Consider the following 16,912-nt stretch of genomic DNA (forward strand, 5'->3'; position numbering starts at 1 on the left):
CTGGGGATTGGCCCAGCTGGGCGCCACCCCCCAGCAGTGGGGAACCACCCCCTGTTGCCCGTGGGTAAGGGGGGGGGATCCCTGTGCAGCTCTTGCCCCATGGGGCCGGGCGGCCAGGGCGTTAATGAGTGACTGCCCCAGGGTCGCGGCAGCGGATTCCACCCTCCGTTGGCTATGCCCCACGGCGGGGGGGCGCTGGGGGCTGACGCTGGGCGACCTTTGCTCGCAGCCTGGCTGGCTGCAGCGGGCGTGATGCTGGGGCGCGGGGGACGGTGGCTGCAGCGGGTGCGGGGAGCGGCCCTGGGGCCCCCCCCACAGCCGGCCCCTCCTGGTGCCCAGCTCAGCTTCGATGGCGCAGTCTTCCGGCTGAAGAGCGGCTGGGAGCTGGTGCGAGGGCTGCTGGTGTTCCGGCTGTGCGCCCTGCCAGGACTGGTGCGCCGGGCCCCCACGGTGAGCCCCTGCCCTCTGGATTGCCCCCGTGAGCCCTTGCCCCCCCCGGGGCTGGGCCCCGCCGTGCTGAGACTGCACCAGTCTCCTTGTGCAGCACCCCCTGGACTCCCTGCCGCCTGCCTCCCGCTCTGCAAGACCATCCCCCCCTTTCTGTGGGCCCCATGAGGAGATTGCCCCCACACACTCCTGACCTTTGCATGGTAACCCCATGAGGAGACCCTGCTCCCAGCCCCTTCCAGTGAGACTACCCTGCGCCCCCCCAGCGAGGAGTGTTTGCAGGGGGGCTGTGTCTAGGGGTCTCTGACGCCCCCTCTCCTCCCTAGCTCCTCTCTGTGTCCCGGCGGCTGCTGGGGCAGCGGCTCTGGGGATCCCTGCTTCGCGCCTCCTTCTACGGGCAGTTCGTGGCGGGGCAGATGCCCACCGAGGTGGGGGTCACAGTGAAGCGCCTCCGTGCCCTGGGGCTGCGCCCCCTCCTGGCTGTGCCCATCGAGGAGGACGTGGGGCAGGACAAGGAAGGGTAGAGTGGGGCTGTTGGATTATGGGGGGTCATTGTGGGAACCCAGGAGGGGTTGGTTATGGGGAATCCCAAGGCATGAGGGTCTTGGGGGCCCTGAAAGGGGTCCTAGAGGGCGGGTCCAAAGTTACAGGGGTTGTGTGGGTGGTCGAGGGGGAGGGGGTCAGCTCTCTCCCTGCGGGAAGGGCTGGTAGGAGGGGAACCTGGGGGGGGCCATGCTGTGGGGTGGGGGTATGGGGGCCCTGCAGGGTCCCATGCAGGGTCCGAGCTCTCTCTCCCTGCAGGGAGGGCTGGTACGAGGGGAACCGGGGGTCTGTGCTGGGCTGCGTGGAGCTCTCAGCCCAGGGGGGACCCCAGCCCATGATGCAGCTGAAGGTGACGGCCCTGATGAGCGCCCGGCTCTGTGTGAGTATGGGGGAGGGGAGCTGCAGACACCCCCTTTTGTAGGGGGTTTGGGGGAGAAGATGCAGGATGCCTGGGAACCTGCTCCCTGGAGCCCCTGTCTATGGGGGACTGGAGCTTGGACACCTGGGTCCCCTCATTGCTGCTACCATGGAGGTCCCCCACCCCCATGCCAATCTGTATGTGGGGGGGCCAGGTGTGGGGAGCTAGCTGAGATGCCCACTGACTGGTGAGCGGGGTGGCAGGAAAGGAAAGGGGCATGGGGTGCGTGGGAGGGGTGGGATGGGGTGCCCCAGGCAGCCCCCAACTCCCCTCCATGCTCTCTCTCCCCAGAGGACGGTGTCACTGCGGCTGGGGGATCTGGAGGGCTTGTCGGAGCTGAGCATGGACAGAGTCGGGGCAGTGATGGGCGGAGAGGTCAGTGCTGTTCCCACACCCTGCCCCCAGGCGGCCCCATCACTGAGCCATGGGGTCTGGCTCTGCTCTGGCCTTTAGCCAGGCTCTGGGTGCAGGGCCCCACCCCCACACTGCTCCCACCCACCCTTTGGCTCAGCTGGGATCTCTCTCCATGCAGGGTCTTGGGGGGCCAGACTGGACCACGCAGCATCTGCCAGTCCTGGGGGTGCTCCAGACGGCTCTAGCCAGGCTGCATGGGCTCAGCCCAGACTCCTGCCCCCAGAAACCCCCCCATTCCCCTGTGGGCCCGTCCCTGCCCCCCACCCTGCTTGGGAGTTGATGCAGATTTCCTAGAGCTAGAACAAACCTTGCCCGCTCGGCACATTTCTGCCCTCGCGCTACCTGCAGGAGGCGCGCTTCTCCTGCCTGAGCCCTGCTGAGAACCAGCACCTGCAGGCCTCGCTGCTGCGCCTGGACAAGGTCACCCAGGTCAGAGCTGGGGGCCCCGTGGGGGTGTGGGATGGGTGCATGCACTGGGGGTCTCCCCCTGTCTCCCCCAGCGGGTGGTGGGGCCAGGGGCACAGGGGGGCGGACAGGGTCTCACCGTGTCTCCCCCAGCGGGTGGTGGGGCCGGGGGCACAGGGGGGCGGACAGGGTCTCACCGTGTCTCCCCCAGGGGGCAGTGGAGGCGGGTGTGCGGGTGCTGGTGGATGCCGAGTACACCTACGTGAACCCAGCGCTGACGCTGGTCACCCTGGCACTGATGGGGCGCTGGAATCGTGGCCAGCCCTGGGTGTGGAACACCTACCAGTGTTACCTGCAGGTATGCCTGCCCTCACCCCGTCACCGGCCGCCCCAGGTTGGCCTCGCCCCAGGGACCCAGCCCCACCCAGCACTGTTCTCTCCCAGGACTGCCTGGCACGGCTGAGTGTGGACGTGGCGCTGGCTGAGCGCCGGGGGTTCTGTTTTGGGGTGAAGCTGGTGCGTGGAGCCTACCTGGAGCAGGAGCGGCGGCTGGCATGGGAGGGGGGGTACCCCAACCCCTTGCACCCCACCTGGGAGGCCACCAACAACAGGTGAGTGGGGGAAGAGCCTGGACACCTGGCTCCTCTCCCAGCCCCTGCCGTCTTGACCCCAACAGGAAGCTGTGGCGGACCCCATGGTTTGCATGTGTGTGTGGAAGGGGGCCGGATGCCTGGGTCCTATGCAGAACTGAAGGGGCAATGACCCTGGGGGGTGTGAAGGCTGATGGTGCAGGATGCCTGGGTCCTGTGCCCATACCAGCGCTGCGAGAGGTTGGGGGTGCAGGACACCCGGGTCCTGTGGCCATGCCAGCGCTCTGTATTGCAGCTACCAGCGGTGCCTGGACCTGCTGCTGGAGCTGGTGGCTCGGGACGGGCAGCGGTGCCAGCTGATTGTGGCCAGCCACAACGAAGCCTCTGTGAGCCACACCGTCCGCAGGTCAGAGGGGCGGCGTGGTAAGGGAGGGGGCATGGATAGGGACTGCCCATGCAGTGACACTCCCAGCACGCAGTGCTCTACCTTGGTGTGAGTGGAAATGGGTGGGTCAGTGCCGGAGGGGGGTGGCTCTCAGGGGCGGAGGTGGGGAGCAGAGGGGGCAGGGCAGAGCCCCCCCTTCCCTTTAGCTGCCTCCCGAGGTGCCTAACGCTTCCCGTTGCAGGATGGAGGAGCTGGGCATCGCCAAGGATGGAGGCACCGTCTGCTTTGGGCAGCTGCTGGGCATGTGTGACCACGTCTCCCTGGCCTTGGGTACGCGTCCACCCCCAACGCAGCGTGGGCCCCCCACACAGTGCCCCCTGCTGACTATCTCTCTCCTGCAGGCCAGGCTGGGTACGCCATTTACAAGTCCATCCCATATGGGTCAGTGGAGGACGTGCTGCCATACCTGGTGCGCCGAGCCCAGGAGAACCAGAGCGTGCTGCAGGGCATCCGCAAAGAGCGTGACCTCCTCCGCCGGGAGCTCTGGAGGCGCGTGCTGCACCGTCCCTGAGGAACCCAGGTGTCTGAGAGAACCGCTGCCTGCCACAGGAGGGGTTGTGGGAGCGGGGAGCCCTGGCGTGCCTTAGCCAGCCTATCCCCTCCCATCTTGCCCTGAAGGATTCTGGGAGGGGGAACTGCGGCACGGCTTACCCAGCCAGGGCCCCGGGGAGGGAACGCTCCTGCCCCTAGCCCCCACCTTCTTGCTCACAGCACCCCCTTGAGGTGGGGAGCCCCCATGATTCTGCCACTGCTCACCCAATAAAGCCAAATGCATCACACTGGATGGTGCTTCCCCCTTTCAGAGTAGTGTGTTTATTGATGAGGGGGACCCTGCTGGTAGGAGGCAGGTATCAGAAGTGCTGGGGGGCCTGGCTAGTGAGGCCAAGCTAAGTTGCAGCCCATTGAAGGGAAAGTGCATCAGGGGGGCAGGAGGAGAACCCAGGCATCCCCGTGCTCTAACCATTGCCCCCAGAGCGGCTATTAGCCATAGCTGAGCTCAGGCCCATGGGACTCAATGACCCGACAGGGGCGTTGCGGGAGGTGAGTTTGCTGAGTGGGAGTGGATCCTAGGTGGTGTCTGAGGGGTTCGCCTGCCTCTGGCAGTTGAGGATGGTGCCATCCAACAGGGCCTTGTCCTGAGCTGGGTCCCTCGTGGCTCTGCCCCTGTCAGAACAACACACAGAGTCAAGGCCTTGCCTTCCCCAGCTGAGAGTGAGCACGGGGCTTTCCCTCTAGGGGCTCCAGCTCCCATCCTGGCCCAGGGCAGGGACTGGCTGTGGGGGGGGGGGGGAGCAGGGGCGGGGAATGGGACCACGGGGCCTTTCCCCTTGAGGGGTGCCAGTTCCCATCTGGCCCCAGGGCAGGGACTGGCTGGCCAGCCCAGGGGTTGGGGAATGAGACATGGCCCCATCTCAGTACCCCTCCCTCCTGCCCAGTATCTCACCTTTCTCCTCTGCTGCCCAGGCTCCCAGCCTATAGGAAGGAAAGATAAGGCCACGGTTAGAGCATGAGATCTGAGGTCCCGCAGGAGCAAATCAGGAGGGGGGGGCCGGCGCTTACCCAGAGAGCTCCGCTCACCAGCACTACCACCATCAAGCCGATGCCCAGGCCCACGCCAGGCCAACCCTTCCATGCCAGCTGCAGCTCCACGGCATGCTCTGTGGGAAACAAAATCATGGACAAGTCAGTGGCAGGAGCCGGCCTAGCGGGAGAGGCTGCATCAATCCCCCTGCCGGATGCCCGGGTCCTCACCTTCCAGGACAAGCGCCCAGGTGCAGTCCTGGTGGTGGAAGGTGTTGTTGATGATGCACAGGTAGGTGGTGTTGGGAGAGCAGGACACAACAGCCGTGTGGGTGGTGTTATACAGCCCCTGGGGATTCCTGGTGGCCAGTGGCCCAACCCCGTAGCCTCTGCCACTGCTGTCGTGGATGGTGATGGTGGCAGGGGGGTAGCCATGCTCAGCAAGGCATGTCAGTGTCACATTCTGCAGGGAGGGGGAGCAGGGCTGGTCCTGGAACCAGGATAGATGATAGTAACCTGTGAGAGAGATATGCACAACTATACATACAAAATGGTGAGGACTAAATTTGCTGTTACCACTCAGGAAAGAGATCTTGGAGTGACTGTGGACAGTTCTCTTGAAAACATCCACTCAATGAGCAGCGGCTGTCAAAAAAGCGAAAAGGACATTGGGAATCATTAGGAAAGGGATCAATAAGAGAAAAAATATCATAATGCCTCTCTATAAATCCACCTCGAATGCTGTGAGCAGAGCTGGTTGCCCCATCTCATACTGAATATATTTGATTTGGAAGAGGTACAGAGAAGGGCAACAAAAATGATTAGGGGTGTGGAACAGCTTCCCTATGAGGAGAGATTAAAAAGGCTGGGACTGTTCAGACTGGAAGAGATGACTGAGGGGGGGATATGATGGAGGGCTATACAATTTTGACTGTTGTGGAGAAAGTGACTAGGGAAATATTTTCTACTCCCTTGCATAACACAAGAACCCACTTAAATTAGTAGGCAGCAGGTTTAAAACAAGCAAAAGGAAGTATTTCTTCACCCAACTGTGATGAAGTGGAGATATTCTTAATGTTTTCTCTGAATGCTGTGTGCGTGCCTCAGTTTCTCCTATGTGTTGCGTGTTTCAGTGATGGGACCAGAGTGTGTGATTATTGCAGAGACCACTAGAGGGGTGGATGGGCCTTCCCCAGCCACACATACACAGACAATGGCCAGGACCCCTCAGCCTTGGGTCAACCATCTGCGACTGGTTGCAACAGGTCGCGGCAGGTGGAAACAAGAAGGGGTGGACACCTTGCTGGGGAAAGAGACAAAGGAATGGGGAGGGGCAAGGGGGCATGGCTGGGGGTGGCTGGCTGGTAGGACCAGTCACCTGTAAGGGGTCGCAGGGAGCAGAGCCTGAGAATGTGGCTCTGGGGCTCCCCAGTTAGTTGCTGCTGTAACTTTTGATTCATTTGCTAACAAAGTCTCTCTACGCTGTGATCCTGAGAACTAGTAACCCCTCCTGACTCCCACACTGGCTGTCAATCGAGTCTGGCTGCAGGCAGGTGCACGGCCCCTTTGGGGGCGTGTAAGAGCTCCCCAGGGTCCAATCCAGGGGGACTCACCGTGGGGGCTCATGGCAGAGCAAGGAGGCTGCACGCTCCAAGGCCAGATTCAGGAGGCGGCTGCACTGGTGTGAGGGGCCCTGAGGGGAGACCCTGACTGGTGAAGTCCTGCCTGGCTTCACCCTGAGTGGCTCCAGAGCCCTGATCCTGTGGGACTCCATCATAATGACGCACAGTCAACCTGGGGAACTCCTTGACAGGGGATGTTGTGAAGGCCAAAAATATAACAGGGTTAAGAAAAGAACTAATGCTCACGGAGGATAGGTCCAACAAGGGCTATTAGCTAGGATGGTCAGGGACACAACCCCATGTGCTGAGTGTCCCTATCCCTAGCTGCTGCCTGCCCAGAAGCTGGGCCTGGACGACAGGGGATGGATCACTTGATAATTGCCCTGTTCTCTTCATTCCCTTTGAAGCACCTGGCAATGGCCACTGTTGGCAGACAGGACACTGGGCTAGATAGTCTCACCCAGTGTGGCCGGTCTTATGTTCTTATGTGCATTGTGTTGAAGCCAGATGCTACCCTGTCCCGGGACCGGATCAGAGCCGCACCCCTTAGAGGGGAGAGGCCCCGTGACCCATTCCCCACCCCCCTGAGCCGGCCAGTCCCCTGCCCTGGGGCTGGATGGAAGCCAGCCCCCCCACAGGGCCCCATTTACCTATGAGCCGTAGCTCTGTCTCTGCTACACTCATGCTTCTGTCGCTCTTTACCCGGCAGCGGTACCTGCCCTCGTCAGCCAACGTCAGGTTGTGCAGCCAGAGGGTCCCATTCCCACGTTCGGGCTGCCCAGCCGGGACAGTAGCACGGCCCCGATAGGCAGGGTCATCATGTTGGGTCAGGTGTTCCCCTCTGTAGTAGGTGTAGACGGTCCTGTCACTGTCTGGGCCTAGCCGGCTCCAGTACAGGATCAGGTCTGCCTGAGGCCGGTAGGTGCAGGTCAGCTGGGCAGTGCCTCCTAGCACGGCTTCTGAGATCGGAGGCAGATTCATGGGCAGCTCATCTGCAATGAGAGGGAGGATGAGTTGGGGGCTGTGCCCGGGGGTCCCCATGGCTGGGGGAGCTGTACGTACCTGTCCCCAGCCCCCGCAGGGAGCTGAGCTGGGTGAGGAGCAGTAGAGCAATGATGAGGCCTGTGGGGGGGGGAGGGGGAGAAGAGGGGTGAGCGTAATCCAGTACCAGCCCCATTTCCACCCTGTCCCCCAGCCCCCTGTCCTGGGGCTGGGTCGGAACTGGTGCCCCCTAGAGGGGAAAGGCCCCATGTCCCACCCTCCAACTCACTCATGGGGCAGCCGGCGCTGTCTCATCAGCATTGGGGCTGCGTCCCTGCGGCAGCGCCCCAAATTTCCCCACGGTTTTGCCGATCTGTCCCCTGCAGGCTAAGGCAAAGGGAAAGTGAAAGTGGCCCGGACAGCCCAGTCCTCTCCCTACCTTCAGCTCTGATCCCCGAGGCTGGGCAACCACTTTCATTTCTCCCAGCCGACTGCAGCTGTGCTCAGTCATTTTGGTTTCATTCTGCTGCCCCATCCTGAACCAGCCCAGCTACTCACGGGGGAGCTAGGGAGAGCTGCGCAGGGGGTTCTGGGAGCTGGGGGTGGTGGCTTGAGTCGGCCCCGCTGCATGTAGGCGTTGGCTGGCACGTCCTGCTGGGCTGGGCCTGGTGCCAAGTCCTCTTTGCTCTCCAGTGCTTAACACTGCTTAAACCCTCGTTCACACCAGTGCTGGGCTGGGACTTGAGCAGCTGGGGACTCCAGGACTGAGCTCGGCCAGGGTGGCCTGGATTTAATAAACTGATCCCCGTACATTGCCATCCCCAGTGACCTGTCCCCCTGCTCAGTGGTGCTTGAACTCTGCTTCGGGGTGGTGCCTGCCCACGTCCACCATTCCCACACGGTTCGTTGCCCGGCCCGTCCGGTTCTCCTGGCTCAGATAAAGCCCCCGCACACCTGGCAGGTCTGACAAGAGATGCTCCAGGAATGAAATCAATGCCGCGCCTGGTAATCCGGGGGAGAGCACATTAGTGAGATGAGCCGGCATCCCAGGCCATGGCACGCTGGCCGTGTCCCCTACTGGGGTGTGACTCATCCTTGTGATGCTAGCCCGGCTGGCCGGCCATCCAGGGCTATCTCTCCCCAAACCCCAGGAGGTGGCGGTGTCTGTCTGCATAGCATGGCCCCGAGGACTGGCGGGAGGGGCTAGGCCAGGGCATGTGCTGGCAGCGAGGGGGTGTGGATGGCAGGGGCAGGCAGGCCCTGTCCCGACCTATTCAGGCTTCCTGTGGCTGTGCCGTGCCCCTGCATGTCGGCGTGAGCGGCTGGTGTGGGCGTTGCAGACAGGCCGTGCCCAGGGGGACAGATATGCCCTGCGCAGCCCAGCTAGGGGACACCAGGCTGTGCCATGCCCGCACCCTGTGGGTGTCTGAGGGATGGCATGAGTGGCTGGTCCCAAAGCATGCCCAAAGCATGCTGGGACGACCCCCATGACTGGGCGCTGGGGGGGGGGGCATTGTAAAAGGTGTGTGGGGGGAGAGGGGGATGCTCAGCTAAGGCACCAACAGCTCCAGCGCGAGCTCCCTCCCATCCGCGTTTTCGCGCCCTTTTTTAACTCCTCGCGCCCCGGGGCGGCAGTTTGGGCTCCCCCCGCCCACCGCGGCTCTCAGCCAATCACAGCGCAGGGATCCGGCTAACCGCCCCGGCAACGGACGCCACAAGCTGCTCTCCCCCCCGCGCACGCGCCGTGAGAAAGGCTGGGGCCGGGCGTTCGTTCAGCGCGCGCCCCGCCCCGGTCATTGCTCGGGCCGCCCCCCCCCCTCCCCTCCCCCGCGCGCAGGTGCGGCCTGTCACACCGCGTGGGGGAGGGGCCGCGGCCAGGTGGGGGGAGGGGAGCAGTCATTACTGGGGGGCTCCGGTTGGCGCCAATATGGCCACCCCCTCCGCCCCCCAGCCAGTGGGAGCATGGCCCTGTCCGGGGTGGGGGCTGGAAACCTGGGGCGTGAGGGGTGGGGTGGCTGTGGCCATGCCACAGGCCTTGGGGTCACAGCGGCCTGGCCGCCCAGCCTGAGGTGGGCTGAGGGGGTGAGAGCGACCCCCCCCCAGGGCAGGGATTAATGTGGGAGGGGCCCCGAGACCCTGCCCGGGGTGGGGAGATGGTGGTCGAGGAAGAGGGGGCGAGTCATGCCAAGGGTGGGCGAGAGTTTAGTTTCTGCCGCTGGGGTTGACCCGGCCACCCTGAAATGGGGGGAGAGCGCAGGGGGAAAGCCACCGAGCGAGAGCCATGGGGTGTGTGAAATACACAGTACTATTGAGTGACGCTCCCCCTGTTCCCCTTAGTACAGTGGGCCTCAAACTGTAGAGCCTGCGTCCCCCTTATCTCTGTCTGCACCCCCCACCCCCTCGCCTGGGAGCAGGCCCAGGGTCAAGGCCCAGGCTCACCCCAGGGACCGTGGTGGCCAGGAGCCAAGGCCATGGACTGAGGCGTGAGCTGAGCTCTGAGACTGGGGGCGGGGGCCACGGCCAATGGAGGCGAGGGCAGGGGGCCGAGGCACGGTGCTGTGGCCTGGGGCCGAGCACTGTGGCGGGGGGCATGGGCCAAGGCTGGGTGCTGCGGCCCAGACTTGGGTGCCGTGGCCAGGGGGGTGCCGGATGCTGTAGCCTGGGAGGGGCCACAGCCAGCTGCTGAGCAGGGGTGAGGGCTGGGGTCAGGCGCTGTGGCAGGGAATCAGGGCCCAAAGCAGAGTTCAAGGCAGAAAGGCGCTTGGTGGCGCTCCCTCCCTGCCCCCTGTGAGGGCTGGCCTGGGCCCAGCTGCACCCCACAGATTGAGGAACCCTGCCTTAGTACTACCAGCCCTAGTGTCTGTCCAGCAGGTAACCTCCCTTCTGCCTCTCCCCCTTTCTAGAGCAATGCCGAAGCATCCCATGCTTCCACCATGCTGCCCTGCCAGCCTGGGCTACGTCGCCAAGCCGGGCTCCCTGGTGGGGCAGTTACACCAGCATGCGACGGAAGGCAGGCTCAGGAAGGCCAAGAAGCTGCTGAAGAGAGGTAAAGTAAAAGCTCCTCAGTGAATCCACCCTGGCCTAGAGAGACTGGGGGTCCAGCCTGCAATGCTCTGCCTTTTGAGTTGAGCGGCCGAGCTGAGATGGCAATGTTGCATGCTGGGGCTGGGATCTCCATGGATCATATCCTTGGTGACTCAGGTCGAGGTGGGAGCATTACATGCTTGGGCTGGAGTCCTCAGGAGCCACGTTCCTGGCCACTCAGATGAAGATGTGAGCGTTGCATGCTGGGAGCTGTGGTCTCTGTGCTTCGCACCCTTGGGTGCTCTGAGGAGGAGCATTGCATGATGGGCCTCATTCCCAGTCAGCTGTGGGTAATCTTTGTGCCTTCCTCCTCAGGGGTGGATGTAGACAGCCAGAACACAGCTGGACAGACGGGCCTCTTTGTTGCCACCCTACTGGGGCACACTGCACTTGCCCGACTCTTCCTTCGCTTCAGAGCAGATCCCAACCAGTGAGTTACACCTCTCACGGTGGAGCCGGTGACCTTAGAGGGGAGAGGCCCCATGTCCCTTTCCCTACCCCCGAAGCCAGCCAGTCCCCTGCCCCAGGGCCAGATCGGAGCCAGCACCCACTAGAGGGAAAAGGCTATGGATCCCATTCCCCCTGAGCCAGAGTGGAAGCAGTGCATTGTGGGAAAATAATCCTCTGATGCCCTGGGATCTTGGAAGTGCCTCTCGTTCTCATCCTAATGCCTGTCCTGTGTACTTCCTTTCCCAGCCGCTGTTATGATGGTAGCACCCCCGTCCATGCTGCTGCCTTCTCCTGCCAGCGATCCCTCCTCGCCCGAGTTCTGGATGCAGGGGGTGACCTGAGACTCCATGATGAGCAGGGCTGGACCCCCCAGGACTGGGCCAAACAAGCTGGGAGTGACCAGAATGCTGAGGTACCTACATGATCGAGGTGGGTGGTGTGGGCCTCTAGTGCTTAATTTTTAATGAAAGAGGTGCCGGCGCTCACGCAATTAGGTGCCAAGGCTCAGGTTAATTTTTTTTTTTTTTATTAACATTCATAACAGCATCAAGCCCACAGGCCTCTGTGTGGGATAAGTCACTTAGCTTGAATCATCCCCCTGTCGCCCCCCCACAGGTGCTGACGTTCATTCAGCAATGCCGTGCCCGAATGTTGGGACTGACGCAGCATGGGGAGCAGGGAGCCTTGCAGTTGCTCTATGGCAGGATGGGGGGCTCGCCACGCCGCCTGCGTTCCTCCTTCTCTTCCCTATCCTCGCTGCTCTCTGCCTCCTGGTAAGACCCTTCCCCACAAGCTAGGGTTCCTACAATGCAGCAGTTCCCAGAATGCATTGCTCTGTCTTGATCCCAGCAACCATCTTGACACCAGTAGATGGAGGTGGCACACGAGGTTACCATTCGCAGCATGCATTGCTCCATCTTGATATGAGTGGATGGAGAGTGTCTTAGTTGCTTGGTTAAAGATGGTGTATTGCATGCTGGGATCTATGGTATAGAGACATGCTCCATCCACTCCGGTCAAGATGGAGCTGTTCATGATGGGAACTATAGTATAGAGCCACGTCCTATCCACTCATGTCAAGATGGAGCATTGCATGATGGGACCTGCAGTCTCACAGGCCATAGTCCTGTCTGCTCATGTCAAAGTGCTGCATTGCATTCTGGGAGAGAAGGAAACTCATTTTTATTTAATGGCATGAAACAGGCAGTAGATGGCAGCACAGGGGTGAGGACTGATTATAACACACACTGCCTGCCTCTAAGACCCTGTGTGATGCCATGCCCTGTTCTGTAAAGGGACTCCTTTCTTCCCCACAGAAAAGCTGCCAAAATGGGATGGGGACGGGAGGGCAGGTGGGTTTGTTGGTAAAACTTTAACTTGCAGCCTGCCCCACAGGTCTCTGGACAGCTCCAGCATGGATTGGAGTGGCAGGGGGGCTCTGATGGGGTTTGGCCAGGTAAGCAAGGAGGGTGGTTTCAGGTAAATAGGGGTCTCTGTATGGATGGGGGGCAATCCCAGGTAAGCGGAGGTCCCTGAATAGATGGGGTGGGGATGTTCCCAAGTAAGTGGGGGTCCCTGAATGGACGGAGGAGAGCAGTGCTAATCTCACTAGCTCAGGGTGTGGTTCGTACAGCTGGGTGGGGGGTAACCAAGTCTCCCTGGGGGACAGTCCCATTTGATCACCCTTGTGCACCCTCCACAGCTGTGCTCCAGTGGGTGCCTACACCCCAGTTTTGCCACCATCACCCCCATTGCGGACCCGGACGAGCTGCTGCGGGCCCAGGGCGAGCCAGACTGGAGCTATAAGAATGGGCCCTACACAATCATGAGCAAGTACGAGTGTGGGAATGGGGTGGGTGGTGGTGACCCCTGATGTTAACCCCCTTCTCCGCCCTCCCCCCAGTTGGCTGTGGAAGGGACAGCTCGTCACTGTGCGAGAGCTGAAACCGGAGCCCCCTGGCGGCAGGCCTCATGGCACCATGGACCTGCTGGTGGCAGACCAGCAGCACTGCAGGTAGCACCCCCGCGAGCTCCACCCCAAGAATCCCTCTGCCCAGGGCATCCTAGCCCAGGGCTCTCCCGCCTCCAGAATCCCTGGGCATCCCAGCCCCAGGGGGTCCCCTTCCCCCAGAATTCCTCTGCCCTGGGTATCCTAGCCCCAGGGTCCCCCCCTCCCAGAATCCCTGTGCCTTGAGCATCCCAGCCCCAGGGGGTCCTCTCCCCCTGGAATCCCAGCCTGGGGGAGCCCCCTCTCCTCGTTAGCCACTGCTGCCCTGTCCCCTCGGGGAGCCCCTCCTGTTAGTGAGAGCTGCTCCATCACTGGTGCAATCCCCCTTTGCCCCATGGGGGCTCTGCACTGACCTACACCGCCATAAGCCCCCCTCTCCCTTGTAGCCAGCTGCACCACCCCCAGCTGCTGCTGCTGTTGGCTGTGAGCCCCTCCCTGGACCTGTGCAAGGTGCGTCTGGTGTTCGAGAGGGTGGAGATGGGCTCCCTCTATTGGGCTCTGCACCAGGAGGTGAGCTGGCCTGGCACCAGGGTAAGGGGCTTCTTGTTATGGGAGGGAAGCAGTCCTCAAGCAGGGATGAGGGGCTCTCTGTGCCAGGACTTGGGATGGGAACATGGGGGTGGGGCAAGGAGCTCCCCACTCATGCTGTGTCTCCTGCTGCAGGCCCCCTGCACCCCTGCACCCCCTTCCTGCCTGGCTGCCCTGCGCCTGCTGCTGCAGCTGTGTGAGGCGCTGCTGTTCCTGCATGGGCGGGGGTATGTACACCGTGCCCTCACCTCCCACGCAGTCCAGCTGGTGCGCCCTGGCCTGGCCAAACTCAGCAGCCTGGAGTACATGCAGCCACGGTGAGTCCTGTCAGATGAGGCCTGGGGGACCCCCAGAGAGTCCCTGCCTGATTGCTTCCCCCCCTTGGCTTTCAGAGCTCAGACCGGGCCACAGGGCCCCACGCCACCCCCCCAGCTCTACAACTGGCTGCCCCCAGAGGTGATCCGTGACCGGCCAGCCTCCACGATCTCCGACCTGTACAGCTTCTGTGCCGTGACCCAGGAGATCTTCACAGGTCAGGTCCTGGCAAGGGAGAGTGGGGCTGGATCCTCACCATCAATCTCACCCAGTTGCTCTGTGTTCCGGGTCCTGGGTGCTGGTGTGTGGGGGTCAGTGGGGCCAGCCCCCCATGGAGCTAACCCAGCCACTCTGTGTTGCAGGTGCCGTGCCCTGGTATGGGGCAGAGGGTGCGGCCGTGCGGCAGTGGATGGAGGCAGGGTGGGCTCTGGCCCCCGATGCCTGTGTGCCCCCACCTTGCTACGAGGCAGTGAGGGCTGGGCTGGCCCTCCGGGAACAGGAACGCTACGGCTCCCTGCCCGACATTCGCTATGTCCTGCGCAAGGCCCTGCAGGTACCAGAGCTCCGGGGGAATCCCCCACCTTGCTCTGCACCTCCAGGATCTAACAGACTGTCCATCCCCTTCCCAGGAGGCCATGGGGCAGTCAGTCAGCCCACTGTCCCTGTCTCCCAGGAGGTTGTGCGCGTGGGCAGGAGAGACCTGGACCCCTCCAGAGTGCCTCCCCGCAGCCCCTGCAGGTGAGAGCCATGGGGTGAGGGTGTGGTAGCCAGGGATACTGACGCCAGGCCCTGATCTCCACCCCTCTGCTCCCCAGAACCACTTTACTATGAGGTAGGGGATGGCAGCCCAGAACGGGCAGCAGCTGATGGCAACGCAGGCCGACGATGGGCTGAGGTAAGAGGTTGGGGTAGGAACCCATGGACATAACCAGGTGTCATTGGAGATCACAAGTGGGGGAGGTATCAGGAGGTCTGGGTGATTGAGGTGCGGGCAGGATCCAGCAGTGGGTGTGGGAATGGATGGGGGAAATCACAGAGTGGGCTCCAGTGCCCAGCTGCCAGGGGGTTGGTAAGTGCAGGGGGGCATGGATGGGCTCAGGCACTAGGGGGCAGAGTGGGTGGAAGGGTAAGGCCCAAGGAACAAGGTAAAGGGGTGGGAATAGGGTGGGATTCACTCTATCCCCCTCCAGCCCCTCTCTCAGTAGTGCCCTCTGCTTCCCCCTGCAGCCAGGCAGCGGCAGCCCAGTGCCAGGACTGCAGGGCAAGGGGCAGCACAGCCTCCTGGCGTGCCAGCCCAGCGCAGTCTCAGACAGCAGCTTGGTGGAGGTGGACAGCAGCAGCCATGAGGACACGAGAGGCTGGGAGAGCGGCAGCCCAGATTCTGGCACCATGGTACGTGTATCTGTGCCCCCTGCCATCCTCGCCTCAGCTCCCCAGCATCTGACCCCGTCTGTGTCTGCATCTCGCCGGCCCACATGCCATGGCCTGTAATGATCTCTGTCTGTCTCATCCCAGCCTGTGTCTAACCCTTCTGTGTCTGCGTCTCCCTGGTCTGCGCCCCGTCATCTAACCCCGTCTGTGTCTCCCTGGCCCACGTGCCCTGGCCTATAATGATTTCTGTGTCTGTGTCTTCCCAGCCTGCGTCTAACCCCGTCTGTCTGCATCTCCCCGGTCCGCACACCCTGGCCTGTAATGATCTCTGTGTCTGCATCTCTCCTGCCTGCCTCCCCGGTGTCTAACCTTGTTCGTGTCTGCGTCTTCCTGGCCTGCGCTCCCAGTGTCTAATCCTGTCTGTGTATGTGTCTCCCAGGCCTGCCTTCCAGACACCATGTAATCTGGGTTATTGGGTCTGACAAAAAGGGGATTCAGGCTTGTTGCAGGATAGATGAGAGATAGGGAAGGCTGTAGTCTGCTCACCTTGTCAAGGTGTTAAGCTTGGGTAAACACTGCGGGATGGAAGGATGACTGAGCCAATTGGAGGGGGGATGAGAGGAGGGCAGCTGTGCTTGAAGGAGCACCTTTGATCCCCCAGCTGCCTCTCCCCGGCTGAGTGGAGCGCGGGCCATCCCCTGACTGTCTCCCCCTGCCTGGGGTTTTGTCTATTTTGACCTGAAGGGGGTTTGCTGAACTACTTTGGGAGAGAGCACCTGGATTTAGGAACACTCGGTTGGTCCCCTACACCAGGGGGATTTTCCCACTATGAGTAATGGCTATTGCTGCTGCAGAGAGATTGGCCCCCTTGGTGGATTGGCGCTCTTATCGGCACCCTCATCACCTTGCCACACTCCAGCACCTTCAGGCCTGTAGTGCCTCATCAAGGGGTGTGGAGTCCTTCACCTTATGGAGCCCACTAGAGCGGAATAAACTGGTCTTGTGCATCCAGGGAAATCCACCTTGGGGGTTGTGTTACTTGCAGGTTTTATGGTGTTACTGATGTACCCACTCCAAATCCATCTTCCCCTTCCCTTTATATGCTTCCTCTATATTTCTCCTTGTAAATAAAGTCTATATTGATTACTGGTTCATTCATTATGGTGGTGTCAAAGAGTATATGTATGAGGTATCAGGCTAGTTATGGGGGTAAGTACAGTAACGGAAGGGATGCAGATCAGGATAAGTAAAGAACATGTTAGAGATCTTCTAATTATTTTGAATGAATTCAAGTCATCAGGGCTGGATGCTAGCTGAAGAAATCTCAGAAACACTGGCAATAATGTTTGTAAACTCATGGATGCCAGGAGAGGTCCTGGAAGACTAGAGAAGGGCTAATGAGGTGCCCATCTTTAAAAAGGAGGAGCAGGGGAACTATAGACCAGTCAGCCTAACTTCGATACCTCGGAAGCTACTACAGCAACGTATAAAACATTCAGTTTGCGAATACCTGGAGGATGAAGGGGTGATCACTAGCCGCCAGCTTGGATTTACCAAAAACACATCATGCCAAACCAGCTTGATTTCCTTCTTTCACAAGGTAACTGGTTTGGTGGGTAGGGGGAATGCAATGGACATAACATACCTGGACTTCAGCAAGCCTTTTGACACAGTCCCACGTGACATTCTCATATGTGAGCTGGAGGAATGTGGGCTTGGCAGAACTACCATTAAGTGGATATGTAAATAGTTAAACAACTGCAAACAAAG

The 16,912-nt window shown here is 61.2% G+C and overlaps 2 protein-coding genes and 2 long non-coding RNA genes across 4 annotated transcripts; 3 read left to right on the plus strand and 1 right to left on the minus strand.

Moving 5' to 3' along the window:
* The first annotated feature begins 252 nt into the window (after positions 1-252).
* On the plus strand, positions 253-4,059 carry PRODH2 (proline dehydrogenase 2). Its single transcript, XM_067563907.1, has 10 exons — positions 253-450; positions 774-967; positions 1,249-1,369; positions 1,700-1,783; positions 2,171-2,251; positions 2,439-2,585; positions 2,672-2,838; positions 3,113-3,223; positions 3,444-3,532; positions 3,604-4,059. The coding sequence occupies exons 1-10, from the start codon at positions 253-255 to the stop codon at positions 3,771-3,773; spliced, it is 1,362 nt and encodes a 453-aa protein (XP_067420008.1). The 3' UTR covers positions 3,774-4,059.
* On the minus strand, positions 4,050-5,034 carry LOC137163599 (uncharacterized). The gene is made up of 4 exons (XR_010922732.1): positions 5,015-5,034; positions 4,823-4,920; positions 4,707-4,735; positions 4,050-4,426 (listed from the first exon to the last, which is right to left on the minus strand). It is a non-coding gene; the product is annotated as an uncharacterized lncRNA (long non-coding RNA).
* Positions 5,035-10,879: 5,845 nt separating this feature from the next.
* On the plus strand, positions 10,880-11,640 carry LOC137163563 (uncharacterized). The gene is made up of 3 exons (XR_010922729.1): positions 10,880-10,900; positions 11,167-11,332; positions 11,536-11,640. It is a non-coding gene; the product is annotated as an uncharacterized lncRNA (long non-coding RNA).
* Positions 11,641-12,320: 680 nt separating this feature from the next.
* On the plus strand, positions 12,321-13,800 carry LOC137163559 (inactive serine/threonine-protein kinase TEX14-like). The gene is made up of 5 exons (XM_067563828.1): positions 12,321-12,376; positions 12,623-12,753; positions 12,824-12,934; positions 13,315-13,438; positions 13,592-13,800. The coding sequence occupies exons 1-5, from the start codon at positions 12,335-12,337 to the stop codon at positions 13,775-13,777; spliced, it is 594 nt and encodes a 197-aa protein (XP_067419929.1). The 5' UTR covers positions 12,321-12,334; the 3' UTR covers positions 13,778-13,800.
* The last annotated feature ends 3,112 nt before the right edge of the window (positions 13,801-16,912 follow it).

The sequence above is a fragment of the Emydura macquarii genome, unplaced genomic scaffold (assembly GCF_026122565.2).
Source record: "Emydura macquarii macquarii isolate MOO-44397 ecotype Brisbane River unplaced genomic scaffold, CSIRO-AGI_Emac_v2 contig_2627, whole genome shotgun sequence".
NCBI lineage: Eukaryota > Metazoa > Chordata > Testudines > Chelidae > Emydura > Emydura macquarii.